Source organism: Anolis carolinensis, chromosome 6 (assembly GCF_035594765.1).
Source record: "Anolis carolinensis isolate JA03-04 chromosome 6, rAnoCar3.1.pri, whole genome shotgun sequence".
Taxonomy (NCBI): domain Eukaryota; kingdom Metazoa; phylum Chordata; class Lepidosauria; order Squamata; family Dactyloidae; genus Anolis; species Anolis carolinensis.
The window spans coordinates 31,603,133-31,623,451 of record NC_085846.1 but is presented as its reverse complement, the minus strand read 5'-3'; the positions used below and the strand labels follow the sequence as shown (position 1 = coordinate 31,623,451).

General features: G+C 39.8%; 1 protein-coding gene across 1 annotated transcript; it reads right to left on the bottom strand.

Annotated features, from left to right (window-relative positions):
• Positions 1–277: 277 nt before the first annotated feature.
• On the bottom strand, positions 278–9,559 carry LOC100553064 (keratin, type I cytoskeletal 10). Its single transcript, XM_008113391.3, has 8 exons — positions 8,744–9,559; positions 5,996–6,078; positions 5,533–5,689; positions 4,858–5,022; positions 3,716–3,841; positions 3,314–3,537; positions 2,195–2,625; positions 278–619 (listed from the first exon to the last, which is right to left on the bottom strand). Exons 1-8 carry the CDS (start codon positions 9,503–9,505, stop codon positions 594–596), a joined length of 1,974 nt encoding a protein of 657 aa, XP_008111598.3. The 5' UTR covers positions 9,506–9,559; the 3' UTR covers positions 278–593.
• Positions 9,560–20,319: the final 10,760 nt, after the last annotated feature.

The window sequence follows — 20,319 nt, the reverse complement described above, 5'->3', positions numbered from 1 at the left end:
GAGATTCCTGGAAAAATCATTTTAATCAAATCTGTGAACGTCAGTCAAACCCACACATGTGAAGGGCCACAGTGTACAAGGATTCAAGTGCAGAACCTATCAGTTTTGGTGTATCCTCTATTTGAATTTTCAAAACTCTCATCTTTTTTCTATCCTAAAATAGTAGGGCTAACAAATTTGGGCAAATTCTTATTTTATAAAAACAAAATGTTATATGTGTATTTCTTTATACGCTCCTTGAATGTTTGCTTGTGAAATATAACACGGGACACACTGATTTTCTGTTTGCAACAAGCAGCAATAGACTTTATTGGGTGACAACCAGCAATATCAAAAGCTGAAAGTCAGCCATTAATAAAAAAAAGTGAGAACAAGTTCTGCAAGAAAGAACTTTAAGGAAGAAATGAGTGGTAGAGAGGATAATTGGCTGGCACTTATATGCAGTAACAGCCAAAGCAGAGTCAAATAGCTAGAGGGAGCAATCCCCTCTATCTCGAGAGTCCATGAAGACAATTTCAGCAATCGTGCTTTTCCTCTTATTTGCAGAACGACTTAGAGGGTTTGAGACTGGATTGTCACTGTAGGGCAGCCGATTAGTCAAAGGATTTCCTTCCGTGACCTGTTGAGAGAGAGGGAAATTGATAAGTTTTTAGAGAACACAGTGGTAGAAGTGCTATAAATCTTACCACTGAAGAGTCAAGAATGCCTCAGTGTGGGCAGTAGTAAAAGATAAATAATTGTTTGAATGACCCAACGTGTCTTCCCTTCTTGTTTAGCTATCCTGGCCCCTCTGTGATAGAAGCGGATACTCGTAGAAAATTTCCCCCTGCTTCTCTTCCCACCAATCCTCTCTCAGCTCTTTCCTAGAATGAAGCCAGTTTAGAAAAATAGCCTGAGTAACTTTCATATCTTAGAATGGAACTACTATAATAAAACTTTTAGTTTTCTTCTCTGAAACTTTGGTGACTTTGATTTTTAATCAGGATTTCTAGCCACAGCCTGCACTATCCACAAAAATCTACAAAAAGGTCAGGATTCTGGAGGGGCTTTATGCCGAGTAACTGGCCACTTGTCCAAATGGCTGCATTTTATATGGCTTCCATCAGTAGATGTAAATCAAGATGTAAATCACCAGACTCAAATCAAGGAAGGGCTTCATGAGAACCACGACTCCTCTTGATGTTCCTCCAGCAACAGCAAGGGTGTCCCTCTGGGCAGCTAAACCTGGCAATTCTAACTGGATGGCCCCCCAAGAGGGTCTTCCTCCAGGGGCAAACCAAGAATGGGCAACTTGGAAGTCCCTAAACAGACTCAGAAGTGGAGTGGGCAGATCAAAAGACAACTTGGCAAGGTGGCATTACCTGGAGGAATCCTCCACCTTGTGTGACTGTGGAGCTGAACAAACAACTCAGCATATGTATGCTTGCCCACAATGCCCTGCCTCATGTACGGAGGAGGAGTTGTTTAAAGCTACAGACAATGCGGTTGCTGTTGCCCGCTTTTGGTCCAAAACTATTTAGTTGCTTGTGATTTCTTTTTTTTTAATTTCCATTATTTGAAATGTATTTGTTGTACAATGCTTTTGACACGAAATAAATAAAAGTAGATGTAAAAGACATACTTCCAAAAGTGTTCCATCACGTTGTGCAACAATCTATCGTGTACTCTGAAATGTACACACTACATAGGCATAATTCTACTCTCCATTTACTGATCTGAATATTTGGTTTGCTTGCAATCTCATGAAATTGCAAGAACTCACTATCTCTTGGAAGAGCCCACTAGCTCTTAACTAGATCCTGGCTAATATCTTCAGATTTACATTGTATTTTTTTCACCATAAAGTTAAAGACATTATATAACATTTGAAGCATTATGTGTTCATGACTTTCCTTACTGCCCCATGAAAAGGTTATAAAGACATGTTAAGACACAAAGAAGCAAAATTGCCCTTGTATTTACAGGATATTTCAAAATGATGAACCCACTTTCAAAACAGTATATTGCATAATAGCAGAATGTTACAATTACTCAAAAAGTCACACTCACTCTTTCAAGTGGTAAGAGTTTCATTCATGGGAGATTTGTGGTTGCAGGGATATAGTGATTTCAAATTGGGTTCATCTTTCTGAAACACCATGTATTCTCACAGTTCCTTCCCTTGGTCTTGTAAAGAGTAAAAAAAATGACTTACGTGAAGACCCTCCGCCTCCTCCAATCTGACTTCCACCACCACCACTTCCGATGCTTCCTCCTCCGATGACTCCTCCGCTGCTCATGCCACTACTGCTCATGCTTCCACTCATTTTTCCTCCACTGCTGATGCTTCCTCCGCTCATGCCTCCTCCACTCATGCTACCACTGCTCAGGCCTCCTCCACTCATGCTACCACCACTGATGCCTCCTCCGCTGATGCCACTACTGCTCATGCCTCCTCCGCTCATGCCTCCGCTCATGCCTCCTCCGCTTATGGTGCCACTGCTCATGCCTCCTCCGCTCATGCCGCCACTGCTCATGCCGCCACTGCTCATGCCTCCTCCACCAATCCTGCCAATGCTACCCCTTCGACCACCTCCGTATCCTCCTCCGTATCCTCCTCCATATCCTCCACCGCCTCCTGAACCACTGGAAAAGAGAAATGTCATGATTAAATTCATCGCAAAATCCTTTTTAGAAAAAGAGCATTAGTTCCTATGATTAATGAACCTGCTTATGGACTAGACGTCAAATGGTGACACGTCAATTTAGTCTGGGAAAGATATGTGCCCAAAGTTATGGAGAAATAATACATGGGGACTCAACAGTGTAACTTTGTACTAGTTTGGGGGTGAGCCATTTGTGTCTTTCCAGATGTCGTTGGGCACAGTTACCATAGTCAATGATGAGTAATGGCAACAGTTGCAATCCAACAAAATCTGAAGAGTCTCAAGTTGACCACCTCTTGTTAAATGGATTATTAAATCACTCAATGTGAGGCAACTGATATGTTCACTCGTCACATCCATCCATTTACCACTTATTCAGTATAAAAATTGTAATATGATTAGTAACTACGTAATAGAAACAACCAGATTTCTCTAGAAGCTTTTGTAGGTAAGCTTGTTGAGGTCCATTATTGGCAGCATCAGAGCAACAAGACAGATATAAATATTTGTTGTGAATGGGCAGAGCATGAAAAGTTTCTTCTTTTTTTTTAAACCAAACCTCCCATAATCTATGAACCAGCATTGCTAGATTCTGATACTAGGATCTTTGCAGTCAAAATTTCACCATAATGGATTAAAAGGCCTAAAACATAACAGAGTAAACATACATTTCTTGCTGTCCTTCATCAAGCAGTTGGCGATATTGGGCAATCTCTTGCTCCAGGCGTGTTTTGATACCAAGGAGGGATTGATACTCCTGACTCTGGCTTTCAATCTCCCCACGGAGGCTGGCCAATTCTCCTTCTACCGGTTGGATCATGGACTGTATCTGTTGCAGTTGCAGGTTGTACCGACGTTCTGTGTCTTCCAAATTGCTTTGTAGAGACTGGATCTGAGAGCAAAAAGGAAACACACATGGGAATTAATCTTCAGGCATATAGGCAGACATGTTTTGATGGAAGGTAGAAATAAATTTCACTTTTGCAAACATTAAACCAAAGCTAAATGGAAAAAAATCAGATGGATGAGTCTCCTATGTACAATTTCCCCAAATGTTCAATGTCACATACCATGCTGAGTGCAGACTGCAGCTCGATCTCCAGTGTCTGATATTGCCGTCTCAGATCTGTAACTTGCTGGTTGCCTGAGCTTATCTCTAAACCGCTTGAGCTGACTTGTTGACGAACCTCCTCCATCTAAAGGACACAAATTAAGATATATGATTTCCATTTTGAGACAGAACATGTTTGTTTGCATAAGGAAGATAAAATAACATGTTAAGTATTATGCTAAGCATCCACCTGTAATGGCACCCTTTTTCCTGCATCTAAATATTGTTAATCTTTAGATATTTTGTCTATTCTCTTTAGGAAAAAATAGATATGTGTTCATTCCTAAATTTGTCTTGTCTCGGTTTCTAAATCATTTGTGCTTCAGAAGAATCATTTTTTAAAAACCCAAATCCAATTCATTTTGCAATAGGTCAGTTTGAATTTGACTGAGGAGCCCTTTGTATTTTCTCACTAAACATTTGTTCTAATGAAATTTTCTCACAAAACTGTAATCTGATAGATAATAGTTTTGTATACTTTTAGTTCGTACTCTATAGAGGATAACCTATTCCTTAAAATTGTCCTCTCTTTGAAGAGTTGCCCAGTTTAATTGCCCAAGTTTAAGGCTCAAGAAAACTAAGACGGAAGTGCAGTAGCAGTCTTGAAGTTTTAGCATTGCAGTCTCAGGGTCTGGGATAGTTCTGACCTGAGAAACATAGATGTTAATAATATTGACCAAAGAGGGATATGTCTTCATTCCTTTCAACTGGATGGTGGAAATAGATTGACCACTTCACTGTTCCCACTGGGGTCTTCTTGACTTATAGTAAACTAGTCTGCTGCTCATAAGTTAGATCACCATCTTCTCTTGCATAAGACTCCATTATTACATGTTCTTTCTTTTGGGCTTCAACTTCCTTTAGCATTTCCCTTATCCTAGCTTTCCCCTGCTGACCCCTCCAAGATATAGAAATCTGTGACATTGGGTGCCAACCCAGATACAGCCCCACCCTAATTTTGTCCTTGGGACAAGACTGTTGTCATACTCTTGCAAGAAGCTCCCTCAAAGTATCCCAAGAGTGTAGATCGAGCAAGAAATCATATATGGTGCAATAATCACTATTGAGTACAAATTGATATATAAAATATGTATTACTTGCCTTGCTTTCAAACCATTGCTCCACTTCTCTGCGGTTGTTATCAATGATGGCTTCATATTCAGCCCTGAGTTGATCAAGACGTTGCTTCACATCTGGACCAGGAGCAGCATTCACCTCAACATTGATGTCACCATGACCACGTTGGCTTTGCAGTTCTCTAAGGGCCTGTAAAGTTGGGAAAGGAAAATGCATTGTACAGTGAAATATACACAATAAACAATGTTCATGACTCTATGAAACATAGATAAGGGATGTCGAAAGCATTATCTATCTCTGTGCAAGGGGGGGGGCAGTAAATGTGGAATCAAAATATAGAGATACATATTACAATTTGATGGCCAAAATCCAATGAATAGTCCTAAATAGAATAGAACTATGTAAATAGATTTCTGAATGGTGAGTGAATCCTATTGAGTCTAACCAGGAGTCACAGCAACTGTTTGAATGCAAATCTTTCTTTTAATTATTTTTGATTGGTCATATTATTGAGTACAGCCTATTTTAAAAAAGAAGACAATTGCTTGATTGGTAAAACGGATGTTTATGAAGTTGGAGGCTTACCGACAATATATGCCTACTATGAAATGGTAAATGAAAAAAATGGTGGTCATACTTGATAAATTACAGAAGACATGATTTTTTATTGTTTTGTTCATGGGTTACTAGCGTGCTTACCTCCTGGTGGTTCTTCTTGAGGGTGATCAACTCCTCTTTCGCAGATTCAAACTGAGCCTCCAGATCAGACCTTGCAAGGGTCAGTTGATCCAACATTGGGCGCAACCCATTGATATCAGCCTCAACATTCTGGCGGAGACCAGCTTCAGTTTGGTACCTAATCCAGAAGAAATGGCAGGGAAAAGCCATGAATGATGAGCTCAAAAGAAAAGCACACTTTAGGGAATGAGGGCTAACAATTTCTGAACAACCCAATTCAACACTTGGCATGTTCCAAGGTTGCAAAATGCTGACTGACTGTTGGGGTATTCAAATGGAAAACTGAGAAAGGAATTGAATGAGCTATTTTGGAGAAAAGGTATGGATGGTTGGTTGCAGCTGTGTGAATGTGAAGGACTGGCTGTATATATTTATCCTGTAAAATCTCAAAGAAAAGCTAGATTTGAAAACTAGTTGAACTTACTTAATCTGGAAATCTTCAGCAGTCATCCTGGTGTTATCAATATTCAGAAGAATCTTGTTATAGTCATCAGTTTCATTAACCAGCTGGAATTGATGAATGAAAGAGTTTATAGCTAATCAAGATGTTTGCTCCTCTTATTAAAACATAGCAGATCCCTGCAGTTTGCCTTTTCCAAATCTGGCTCCTTCCAAGTCATTGCCAGACAACATGCCATTGCCCTTCATATATGTTTAGATTGACCTGGGACTAGGTAAAAGCAAACACTTTTCTGTTTTGATCTAAATTAAGCAGTTGAGGTAGATGGAATACAAATCTAGATCATTTTACGAATTACTTTACACATTGTCTTTTTGTTGTTACACGTGTTTGTCTGATCTATATAAGCTAAAATAGATAGATAGATAGATAGATCAAGTGATTCATGACCTCATCACATACAAGGAGAGAAGTGTCTTCTCCCTGCTTATCTCCATTGTCAGCATGGAGTCTCCTGAAGCCCATCACATGATGCAGAGCTACTTCTAGCAGGACTCAGTGGAGCTCCATGTCAGCAGTGCTGATCTCATAGAAAAAAGACAGAAGAGCCAAAGAGAAAGTGGGGCACAGCAGGGAAACGTCATGTGAGGCCCGGGCTGTGGCGCAGGTGGGAGAGCAAGCCAGTGCAATTAATTGCAATGAATCACTCTGACCAGGAGGTCATGAGTTCGAGCCCCGCTCGGAGCCTATGTTTGTTTGTCTTTGTTCTATGTTAAAAGGCATTGAATGTTTGCCTATATGTGTAATGTGATCCGCCCTGAGTCCCCTTCAGGGTGAGAAGGGCGGAATATAAATGCTGTAAATAAATGCTGTAAATAAATAAATAAATAAATAATGTGAAGGGATATCATGAACCCTACACTGCCCCATGGTCTGCACTTTACATAGGGCCTTCTGATGAGGTCCTTAGAAATGAAGACACCTTACAGAATTTATTGTATCTCTCCCTCTGATGTTGTCCACTGAACATGGATGAGGCTCTCCAAGAATGTGTTGGACTATTGTTTATTATTTATTTACTGCACTTATATCCCGCCTTTCTCACCCTGAAGGGGACTCAGGGCAATTCACAACAAAGGCACAATTCGATGCCACATATACATACATAAGATAAAAACCAAACATATACATTAAAACCAAAAAATTAAAAATGTATCAATCTTAAAAGCAATTACTTTAAACCATGTAATCCAAAGACATATTCAGGGAGCCATTCCAGTCATATATTGCACTGTTCCATAGTCACATATTGCACTGACACTGTTCAAAGGTTTGGTCCCACATCCATGTCTTCACTTTCTTTCTGCCTGTAGACTACAGCTCCCATTATCTTTGAGCAATGGTTATACTGGCTAAGGCCACTAGGAATTAGAGTTTAAAAAGATCTGGAGGGCCAGAGATAAACTTATGTCTCTTGATTTTACCTGAAAGTCTGCAGTTTGACTTCAGATAGAAACTCATATGACCTAATATCTTTAGTCTCTGTACATAGAAAATTAGTTTCTACTAGCCCTTATTTCCCTTTGACATGCTAGTTTTCTGTAGTGCTACAGGCCTGAGATCTTTTTTTCTTGTTTTGAGAGGCATTTATTGCTTCATATTTACAACCAACAAGAAAAGAGTTTAGGGTAGAAGAGATATGGAATTGGGGAATTCAGGTTCTGTTAAGAAAGTTGGAATGCTAAAATGAAATTGCATATAGAAACAGGGTCCTTTTTAGATACTTTTCCCATGGTTCCTTTACAATTTAAAAATGAGCTCACTGTAAAACCAAAAAGGCAAGACCAAATCTCGAACAAATTATCTTTGGAATTACAAGTTCCAGAATACTTCAGCCAACATGCCAGGGAAATCAGGGAGTTGTAGTTCAAAAAGTAACTTCTGCTCAAGGCAGCTACTGATTACTTTATGCTTTGGGTACTCTGGTTAGTCTTTTCTTACACCAACAGTACATTAATTTAGGCTTCTAATTCCTAGTTTTACCTTAAAGCATTATATTACATCACATAGTCTTGCTACATCATGCCTTTCTAAGAAGGTTAAGCAGCTGTACACCTCCAGACGTTAGGCTATATCTCTCAGCATCTTTTGTGAGCATACCATTAGACCACAGATTGCCCATTGCTTTTCTGTTAACCCTTTTTGTGCTCCTTTCCTCACTCTAAGATCTAAGATGGATTTAAACAAAGAAATTCCACCTAAACTTTAGGATGAACTTTCTGAATGTAAGAAATGTTCAACAGTGGAATGCACTGCCAGAGAGTGTGATGAAGTTTCCTTCTCTAGTGGTTTTTAAACAGAAGCTGAATGGTCATCTGTCAAGTGTGCTTTCATTGTGTACTCCTGCATAGCCATGGATTGGACTGGATAGCCCTTGCGATTCTTCAAACTCTATGATTCTATAATGCTGTATGTACAAGTGTTTAGAATTTCTGTGACTCATCCGAGACATTAAAAATAAACATGCTATTTATAACGTGCTCAATACTGCTGAAATGTTCCTTAAATATGCATCAAATATTGTACTTCTCAGATTAATAATAGTCTGGGAATCCAAGGATTTAGAAGAATGACTCTCAAACTCTTGCCACCTGGGTGTTGTGGACTTCAGTTTCTAGAACCCACAAAATTAGTAGAAAACCCAAATACCTACAGAAACAAGAGGCTGGGAATTACTGCTTTAAAAGGTCTGTTTAAAATGGGAGATCATACCTCATTGAAGAGTTGGTCGATTTCTTGGTAATGATGGGTGTAGTCCCTTACGGTTCCCACATCACCATGTTTCTGGTACCATTCTCTGATTAACACTTCAAGCTGAGCATTTTCGTCTTCCAGGTATTTCACCTTATTCATGTAAGCGGCCAGGCGATCATTCAGGTTCTGCATAGTTGACTTTTCATTGTTGGAGAGGAGGCCCCCATCGCCACCCCCCATCCCAAAACTACCACGTCTGAATGGGTAATAGCCACCACCATAGCCACCTCCTCCATAGCTACCACCACTAAAGCTGCCACTACTGTAGCCTCCACCACTACCATAGCTAACTCCACCATAGCCACCACCACCATAGCCACCACCGTAGCTGCCACCACCATAGCTGCCACCACCATAACTGCTACCACCATATACTCTCCCCCTGCTTATTCTGCCAGCGCTCCCACTGCTGAAACCACCACTCCTGGATCCTCCTCCACCATAACTTCTTCCAGAATATCCCCTGGAGGATGAAGAAGAGCTTGTGATTCTGACACCTCCTCCACTACTGCTGCCACCACCACCACTGACACCACCACTGCTGAGGCCCCCACTGCTGATGCCACCGCCGCTGGTGCCACCACCGCTGATACCCCCGCTGCTGATGCCAGTGCTGCTGATACGTCTAGAACTTCCTCCACTGGCGGTGTGGCTGCCTCCTCCACTACCATAACTTCCACCTGCACTCCCTCCACTGCTTCCACCTCCCTTAACACTCATTGTAAAAGATGTTTAAGATCCCAAGAAACCCTTAGAAAAGCCCCAGAATTCAGCTGCACAGCCTGGGATTGGGATTCCGACTGCAAAGTCTTCCTCCTGGTTGATCCTTATTTAAATCCTCCAGGGAAGGTGTTGCCACAAAGGGTGTTCCCCCACTCCACCCATGGCATTTGCCAATCCCGTTGTTTATGCCAAAGATGATCCACCAAAGGGAGGGTGATTTTTCTTTCAGGTTTCAAATTTATCAAAGATAATCTAATACATCCCTGGCATTTTGTCACTCTCTCTCAAAGGGCTTTTCTAGCAAAGATGCAGTGCCTTGATGTAAATTTACAATGGAAGAAACACTTGCATTATGACTTTCAATTTTGCTTCCATCTCATGTGAATTAGCTGTCAACTTCTCCATGTACAACAAACCATGCAATTATTCATAAAGGTTTACCTTTGCAAAAAAAATGGATGTTCGGGTGGGAAACAGAGCATCATGAAGAGATTGTTGTTGTTGTTGTTGTTGTTGTTGTTGTTGTTGTGTACCTTCATGATATTTCTGAGTTATTGGGACCTCTTATAGAGTTTTCTGGATTGAGAGTGTGTGGCTTACCAAATGTCACTCAGCAGGTTTTTATGACCAAGCGGGAAACTGAATCCTGGTGTCCAGAGTCAAAGCCCAGTGTGCAAACCACTACACCAAACTGGTTCTCTTTGTCTTATTTTAAAGCACAAAAGGCTGAACAGAATATAGAAATTCTGGATATAATGTATAGAGAAATTGTTTTTTTCTGAATAGGAAATACAATTCTCTAGTGTATATTTGGTGCAGATAGAAACTTTGTTAGGGACATAACAACATGCAAAGACCTATCCTAAGGAGTATAGATTGGGACGTAATATACCCCTCTAGTCTGCTATGGCCAGATCACATCTGGAATACTGTATCCAATTCTGAATACCACAATTTTCAGAGAAATATTGACAGGCTGTAACATGTCTAGAGAAGGGTGACTAAAATGATCAATAGTCTGGAAACCATGCCATATGAGGAGCGGCTGAAAGAGCTGGGTATGTTTAGCCTGCAGAAGTGACATTGAGAGGAGACATGATAACCCTGTTTAAATATTTGATATGATGTCATAAGGAAGCGGGAGCTGGCTTTTTTTCTGTTTTCCTAGAGACTAGGACTCAGAGAAATAGGTTCAAATTACAGGAAAGGAGATTCCACCTGAACATTAGGAAGAGGCTTCTGACTGGAAGAGCTGTTCAACTGTGGAACTCATTGTCTCAGCGTGTGGTGGAGGCTCCTTCTTTGAAGGCTTTTAAACAGAGGCTGTATAGCCATCTGTCAGGGTGCTTTTCTTGCATGGCAGGAAGTTGGTCTGGATGGCCAATTTGGTCGCTTTCAACTTTATGATTCTAATTACTGTAATCACAAGGATCAGGCATCAATAAAAACAATCTCTGAAGGAAAATAATTGAAAAATGAATATACTCTCAATCTATGGACTCAACCAATAGTGAGGGAAAGAGTCAGAATCAGAACTTGGAAAATTTACTTTTTGGATTACAGTTTCCTCAGTCAATGTGCTGTATGTACTTTTGGGTTGCATGCACTCTAATGTGTTTATTCCATTACAATCAAATTTAGAATCCAAAGTTTAGAAACTTTTTTTGAAAGTTTCAGGATTAAACTAGAATGCCACTTAAGTAAGATCAAAAGGGCCAAATTGATTACTGATTTGCATAACATTTGTATAGACTACAGGTATTGAAGCAAATTTAGTGGCAGCGACAATCAAATAGAAACCGTATTCATCTTTACAGTGGGTAAAACTGTAGTTATTGGGTTATATTGATCTTGATTTACTTGTTTACTGTCCTAGTTTCCAGCACTTTATTGACATTCCTGGTCCTATTGTCCTGCATTTTTCATAAGCCCTGCCCTTTCTCTTGCAATTTTATTTATCCCACTTTATGATCTTTTGATGCTCATTGATGTATTTTATGATGCATTTATTCTGTTATTTTAATTGCTTTTAATTACTGTATATTGTTGTTATGCATTTTATTTTACATCTTATACACTTGTTTTTGGGGCTTGGTCCCCATGTAAGCCACCTAGAGTCTTCGGGGAGATGGAGGCGGGTTATAAGAATAAAGTTATTATTATGATATTGATGCTCTTGAAGTAATTTCTTGATCAAGTTTTCACACACACACACCAACAAATTATTGGGAGATCTAGAGGCTACTTTAACTATTACAAAATGCATTGCAATGAAAGATTAGATGGACTAGGTAAAGATAAGATTTTTCACCTGACATTAAATCTAGTTGTGTCCAGCTCTGGGGGCTGGTGCTCATCTCCATTTCTAAGCTGAAGAGTCATCGTTGCCCATAGACACCTCCAAGGCCATGTGGCCAGCATGACTGCACGGAGTACTGTGACCTTCCTGCTGAAGTGGTACCTATTGATCTACTCACATTTGCATGTTTTCAAACTGCAAGGCTGGCAGAAGCTGGGGCTAACAGTGGGAGCTCACCACGCTCCCCAGGTTCGAACCTCTGACCTTTTGGTCAGCAAGTTCAGCAGCTCAGCGGTTTAATTCACTGCACCACCAGGGACTCCATGATGGACTGGGCTCCCTGGATTCAAAACCTTCTGTGAGAATATTCCTTTTGTACATGCATGGTAGCAAAGATTTCTCTACTGATACATATAAATGCAGCATGAGGTCATTGTCTCTGTTCATACCTTTTCTAATAAATTGCACTCTCTGAATGTAACTCAATTCAGATGCATAAATTGCTAGTTTTCTTTTGTAATTTCCTTGTTCAATAACTGCAACCTTTAAATCTCACACTATATGCCCAGGTGGCAATGTTCTGCAAATAGTTTTTGAGTATTGCCACAATAGATTTCAAGTAGACGTACTGAAATCAATGTGGCTTATGTTAGTTATGACTAATTTAAGTTATTGATTTCAATGTGTCTGGAGTTGGCCAATATTTATACTGTAATTGCCATTTACCAAGTGTTTCATTTCCAGTTCGCCTGTTTTGGGATGCATTGCACTGTAGAATTAATGTAGTTTGACACAATTTAATTGCCATGACTTATTGTATGGAATCCTGGAATCTTTAGTCTGGTCATGCTGTACATGCTATATACATGCAGGCATATTCTGTTGGCCTAAAGTTACATTCATCACAAGAACCATATTAAAAATGTTGTTGCCAGAAGTGGTTTCAAAACATGTGATCAAAGTTCTGATTTTGTATGTCTAGAATGGACAACTGTTATGATGAAATAAAACTGATTCAACATTATAAAGAGTGGAAAGTGAATATAATTCTAACTCAGAGTTGGGAAACATTTTTGGGGTTCCAGCTTTCAGAATCCCCCAACTAGAATAGTTAATGGAGACTAGGAGATTCAGAGAGATCTATATCTTGAGGTTGCTTCAGATTAATCTTCAAATTAATATGAGGGTTTTCCAGAAAGTAGATTACGTTTTGGAATTAAAAATGAACAAAGTATAGGAGAAAACATTTACCATATGCAGTTGAAAGCCACACCCAAATACCACATCTCATGTAGTCGCCATTCAAATCTAGGCACTTATCATAACGATAAATGAGCTTGGAAACCCCTTCCCCACTAAATTCTGCCACCTCCATCCTCAACCCTTCCCCTTTTCACCTTCATGCAGCTGCGCAGTGTCGCCAAAACGCTGCGTTGCCAGCTGCGCCCCCATTGTTGGAAACAAGTATTTGGGTGTGGCTTTCAACTGCATACTTTGTTCATTTTTAATTCCAAAACGTAATGTACTTTCTGAATAGCCATCGTACTTGGGCAAATTGCAACCCCGTTTACTAACTGGCGAACTGTAACTCCCAGTATCCCCTATGATGGATATGTTGTCAAAGGACCTTATCACACACACACACCCTCTATTCTGTTTCGCCAGCAAGTGTGGCAAAACGGCAGACGTACAGGGTGACTCCATAGCCCTACGTGCCACTGTGGTACAGTGACGCTTTCTCCATCACACAGGTGAAGCTTCAATGGATCCAACACGACATGAGAGCCTTCCCATGTTGACAAGGGAGCATCCTAGGACACTTCTACACTGGTTAGGGGCAAGGTCTCTGCTGGAAATGGAGGGATGTTGTGTGATGGGCTGCATGTCCATTTGTCCCTCAGCTAGCTGGCAAGCATCCTCGGACACTTAATTTGGTAAATGTGATGAGGCCCAAAGTTTGCAAAGAGAGTTGATTCATATTTTGACCACTCCATCCTAAATCAATATCCCAATAGTTGAATCTGTACATATCAGATTTGGATCTCTCTTAAATGTAGCACCATTTCACATTTTATATTTTAAAAATAAATAAATAATTGATTGGTACATGAGAGACAGGTACAGCTGTATCAGTCTTGCTGGGTGTTACTCATGTAGACGAAAGGAAAGAACAACACTACCATACCTCTTTTGTTCAATGGGCTGGGCTGCAGTATGTAAGATGGAAGCAACTGATAAAAAGAAGCATTTTCACCTTGTCTGCCACCCACAAGAAGCACACCCAGAGTTTCTTCATCAATTAGCTTTCCTTGCTGAGAAATCATGCATTTAGTCTGAAGCTCCTGAATAATATGGACGATGTCTTGGTCACCCAATGCATAGCCTGCAAATGTGGTGGGCATGGATTCCAAACATAAGCTACATGAGAAGTGCTCACTCTACTTATTAAATGACCAAAGTCAATTTTTACTTCTCCTCACACTTCTGACATTCCACATCTTCATCCTTCAGAGTCACATACCATTCACAGTCTGAGGCTTATCTGATTCCATTTTTGGGAGGTGCCCAATGGAATACAGGTGTCATGTTGTAAGCATTTCTTTAGTTGATGATGATGCAAACATGCTTTGAAGATGATTGTCTTTGCAGTGACTATCTTGTCACTTGCTTTGTTTAATCGCTTCATCATGAGGGAGTGGTTTCAACTCCTTAGTGATCTGATGATCACTTGTCCCCATCCCATAACCCAGCCATGAGCATATTATCATTAAATACACCATCTTGTAGGCTTTGGTCTTCAATTGTAGCTTCCACACTGAAGATTTGGCATGATGAAAGTTACAAGGGTGTACTGGAGTTCTGCAATTCTTCTAAGGAAGGAGTCACAAATATACAGCCCTCCAGATGTTTTGGAACTCCAATTCTCATGATTTCCAACTAGCATAGCCCGTGGTAAAGGATAATAGAAGTTATGATACCAAAAAATCTGGTCAAAGATCTTACAATCTGACCCTAGAACAAGTGCAGAAACATGCCCCCCACTTAGAGCTGGTTTTTGTACGACAATAAGCACATTACTGTCTGTTTTTAAAATCTTCAGTCAGGCTCCAACAATAAGGGTTATTAAATAATCTCACACAGAGAGTTACTCCTTAGTTGTATTATACCATCTCATCACAGAATTGTGACTAAAGGCACCCCTCACATCGATGTACAACTCACAGTGAGAGAAACCACGCAACAAATGTACAAAAATGTTCTAATATGCAACAATTCACAATAGCAGCAGATGCACAACTCTACTTCTATAACAGTCAAGTGAATATAGCTATTAGACATCAATCATATTTCTACCACTCTATGTAATAGAATAAACACATACTGGTGTAAGAGACCAATAGATGCAATCTCCATAGCCCTGATCTGGCTATAAAAATGCTGGTAAGGAAATTCTTTCCCTACTGTTGGTATCATTCTCCACACATGAAGGGAATGAAGGTTTATACAGGACCCTCCTCTATATGTTGAAATAGAGGAGGTGGCATTTCCTTACTTTCCAGTTGGCATGTTTCCTTTAATTACATCACAACCCATTTAGTAATTTTTGGATGATCTACTGAAGAACTGTCTTCGTGAAGCCAGGTTGCACATTGCCACCACTTGTCTGTGACCTTTAGCTAACCCCCCTCGGTCTGCTCTTTGTGGTGTCCACCAGGCATGGAAATGTCTCTTTTCATTCCTCGGGACCTGGAGTGACGATATCTAGAGTGGTGAAGAAATGAGAGAGAAGGGAAGGGGAAAAGGAGAAATTACATGCTTCTTTCAGGCCTTCTGGTCAGATCTGCCAAAACTCAGGGAAAGCAGGATGCTGGTATATATTGATTACACATTCTCAAATCATGAATTTGGAGAAAGCTCTAGAATTTCCTACAACTTCTGTTCAAGACCAAGTTAACTGGCCTTGGCTTGTATGGCACCAAATCTGTGCTGTGTGCAACTGCTACAGAGCTATATTGGCACCCCTTTGGCATAAAGTGCCAGTGAAGATGCACTCTGAGATTCCCATAATTCAAATGAATAGATAAGGGTTTGATACTTTTATTTCTTAAACTATACAATAGTCTTGTGCAAATCAGCCAAAAGGCATGTCATTTCAGGGCCCACTTTCGGAGAATCCCTCATTATGTTGACCAGGAAGTTACTTAAATTGGGAGGAGTGTTGTCATTTTCATTCGGCAAAGGTTTGGTCCATTGGATACAATGGCTGAATTTATTATTTATTGTCTATATTAATTGTACAGTTGTATTATTTTAAGATTGTTCTTAATTTTTGACTATGTAATGTATGTTGTTGTTTTTTATTGGAAACCGCCCTGAGTCCCTTTGGGGAGATAGGGTGGTACATAAATAAAGTTTTATTATTATTTATTATAAACTTTAAAGGTACAATCCTCAGCCATTTTAAGATCTATCTCATGAAACCTACCTCAGTTTTAGACCCCATTTACAACTGCAGGCCTGCCAAGTTTCAGAACAATTCACCAATCTACTAATTTTTTAGAATTATTGAAAGTTTTTGCCATAACATTTTTTAAAATAAGACAAACCACAAGAGAGGGTTCTGGGAATTATAATCCCCAGTTGTGTCCATCCTCAGCCAATCAGAGCATGGACACAACCAGGTCTTTTATTGGCTGAGAGACAGAGAGAGAAAAAACTTCAACTCCCAGCATGCTCCGAGAGAAACCCAGAAGCTTTTCAATGCCCACCCCATGCAAGTGCTACTGGGAAAGTGAGTTTTCAGCAGGGCCCTCGCTGGAGGAAGAGCCTAGGGAACTTTTCCACTGCCAGGAAGAGAGAAACGATGCTACAGTGAATCCAGTTCTTCTTCAGGAGCCCCCTCAGTAACCCCTCCCTCTGGTATGTTGCAGATTTAACTCCATACTCTCCAGTAACCAATAAATCCGGCTCTCTTGATCCATTTTGGTTGGACATCTGGTTTCCGCTTCTCTGTTCTGTTTTTGGGGGATTATACAAAACGAACTACAGTAGAGTCTCGCTTATCTAACGTAAAAGGGCCAGCAGAACGTTGGATAAGCGAATATGTTGGATAATAAGGAGAGACTAAGGAAAAGCCTATTAAACATCAAATTAGGTTATGATTTTACAAATTAAGCACCAAAACATCATGTTATACAATAAATTTGACAGAAAAGGTAGTTCAATACACAGTAATGCTCTGTTGCAATTACTGTATTTATGAATTTAGCACCAAAATATCACGATATATTGAAAACATTGACTACAAAAATGCGTTGGATAATCCAGAACATTGGATAAGCGAGTGTTGGATAAGTGAGACTCTACTGTACATCAAACTGATCCGGGCCCAAGCCTACTATTCAAGTGTGCTGAATAGCAAGTTCCCCACTGAAGTGTCTTCTTTTTGCAAATGAAGTATCTGTTTATTCTTATACCTGGAGCAAGTAGCTAGAAATTTCATAGCTTGAAAAATACTTGAACAAAGGCATTGAAAATCCCATATCCTGTGTGTCATGAAAATTTTAGTCACATCACTAACTGTGAGAATTGCAAGCCCCCAAGCATTGTTTATGCATAGGAAGTTTCAAAGCTTCAAAGGTGTAGAACCTCTTGTACTTGTGGTAAGTGTAATATGTAGTTGGCTTTTAGCTTTCATACACAGAAGATCATCCCAATCCCTTATAACAGACATGATGTTAAGCAGAGCTTGAAAAAATTTAAGCATCCTTTGGGCTAATACTTCCCATTTTGGCTGGAGGATTCTGTGGATTCTGCTCCCAGTAACTTTTCCTAGTTGTGGTGCAGTTTATGTAAAATGACTTTGACAGTTTCTCTATTCAGAAACATAGTCTTTGTACCATTCTTGTTGCATTAGTTAGTTTCGAAGATAATAGAAGAGCAAACCAGCCAAAAGAAATGCAGTTAATTTTTGAAATAGGCATTTGGCAAACTGTAAAAATTGAGTCTTTTCTTTAATTTTGTTGCAAATAGTTTTGCTACTCCAACAATTTCTATGCAACCTTTCCCCATTTCTTCCAAATTGAGCTCCCTTTCCATTTATAATTCACCTCACTTACAATCTTTTTGATGTCTTCTTACACTTAAACCTTTCACTGCACACACTTTGAAGAGCATTTCGCTGATCTAGTAAAAAAATATGTCTTATATCTCTGTATGAATGCAGGTTTCTTTTTCTCCTTGATTGATTTTTCTAGTTCTTTAAAAATATAAAAATATGAGAACTACCGTAGTGTGATGTAACTTTGGGTACTATGAAAATTGCATGGAAATAAGAGAACCCCACCAAGATAGCTGATGGTAAATGACAATGAGGATTGTAGTCCAAAACATTTGGAAGAAAGTGGATGCCTCTACAGAAGAAAAAATATTTCAGTTTTGTTGCTTCCACCTTTGAATGTTTTAAATCTCAAGATTCAGCATGGATTTCAGTTCGGGTGGTGAGATCTGCAAACAACTGAGGTGTTGGAAAAGATTATTCTAACACAAAAGAGCTTCCTAAACTCCTTCTTTTTTCTTTCCCACAGAGCAATTCTTCTTTACTAATTTTACTCCCGAAGGTAACAATGAGAATCTTTGAGCTTTCCCCCCAATTTTATGACGATCTTCAAAAACTGTACAGTTTTCAAAGACTATGTGATCTACACACTGGGAGAGCAAAAATAGTGTTAGAACAGAAAACAGTATTTGTGCACAAGGCAGCTTTTTCTGCAGATGAAATGAGATTTTCTGCATAAAATATTTCATCATATCATAGAATAAATATTATGAATATTTTTTTCTGCACAGAAAACATTTCTTCTTATGGAAAAAATGCGGAATCATGTACAAAAACTCTACATGCACAGAATAAGTCCCAAACTGTGAAGCTTCTTTTTCGTTCCATATATTCCTCATCAGGGCTTCTTGACACTCTAGAAATGTATTTTCAACAGTTTTTCAAACACTATAAAATAGGCCTTCCATCCCTATTCCTTCGTTCCTTTCATGTCCCAGAAAAGTTATGCTGTCTTGGCCATTCCATGTCTTCTCAGAAGAGTTCAGAACTTTGTGACTCTCTAATTTGTACATAAACAACCCTGGGCAATGGGAAGTTTGAACATAAAAATTTAAATTATTGTCTTTGCTTGTGCCATAAATGAATCTGCCCTGAAAGCTGTGGCATCTGAGATACTACTTTACTCAGTAAGTGAGGTTTTCTTTTTGCCAGGAGACATTCCAGTAGGCATGAACCAACCTGAGTCTTACTGAGCAACCTAAATATAAGTGGCTGATAGGATCTGAGATGTTGTGACACTTGATGCTCAGTAAACAATTAAACAGCTGATTGTGCTTATTAGAATGTTGCTTTGCAATAGCAGGTACAACGTCACATGCCCACAGCGGCTTGGTATTGGCTTTCCCATGATACATGCCCAAATCTAACCTACCAGGGCCCTGAGATTCTCAGTAGTTAGAATGGTCTCAACATAGTGTAATCTTCATTTATGCCTAAATATTTGTGGTTTTGGACTACAAAGTTTCTTTGCCACTGGGGCAATTGTGGTCACAGCTCCATCCCCTCAGCCACCAAATGTTGACAGGGTGTGCCCGAATGTATGCCAGGGTGTGCCCAGCTGCATTTCAGGTGGAGGCTGCTACTACGTCCCCAGGTGTGCAAGGACAATCCGAAGGTTCCCAGGTACACCTTATGGCTGATCAATGGCTGAGGGGACAGAGTTGTCCTCATACAGTGCAGGTGGTCCCAGTGGTGATCGGCACATTGGGTGCCATGCCAAAAGATCTCAGCCAGCATTTGGAAACAATAGACATTGACAAAATTACGACCTGCCAACTGCAAAAGGCCACCCTACTGGGATCAGCGTGCATCATCCGAAAATACATCACACAGTCCTAGACACTTGGGAAGTGTTTGACTTGTGATTTTGGGAAACGAAATCCAGCATATCTATCTTGTTTGCTGTGTCATAAAATAATAATTTTATTTATTTATTTATTTATTTATTTATTTATTTGCTATCTGCCTCTCTTTATGGCTTGAGGCAAGGTACAATGATGTTAAAACATCCAGATAAACCACAATACTGTAAGATAAATATATTAAAATACATCATACAAGTATTAAAGCACAATACAATAGATGCAAATGTAAAATTCATAGTTTATAATTGACTGGATAGGTCTTCCAGAAGAGATAGGTCTTTACTTGTGTGTTAAAATTTGATAGCTTATTTAGCTGTAAAATCTCTTCCAGCAGCAGGTCACTACGCAATCTAGGGCAGTGGATGAAAAGGTCTTCTGGGTGCTGTTACCAGTTAGGTTCTCGGTGGTTGAAGTAAATGTACCTCAGTGTACAGGACAGGTTATATGGGAGAAGGGAATCCTTTAGGCAACCTGGATCCAAACCATGTAGGGCTTTAAAAGTCAAAGCACACTGGATGGTGAGAGTTGG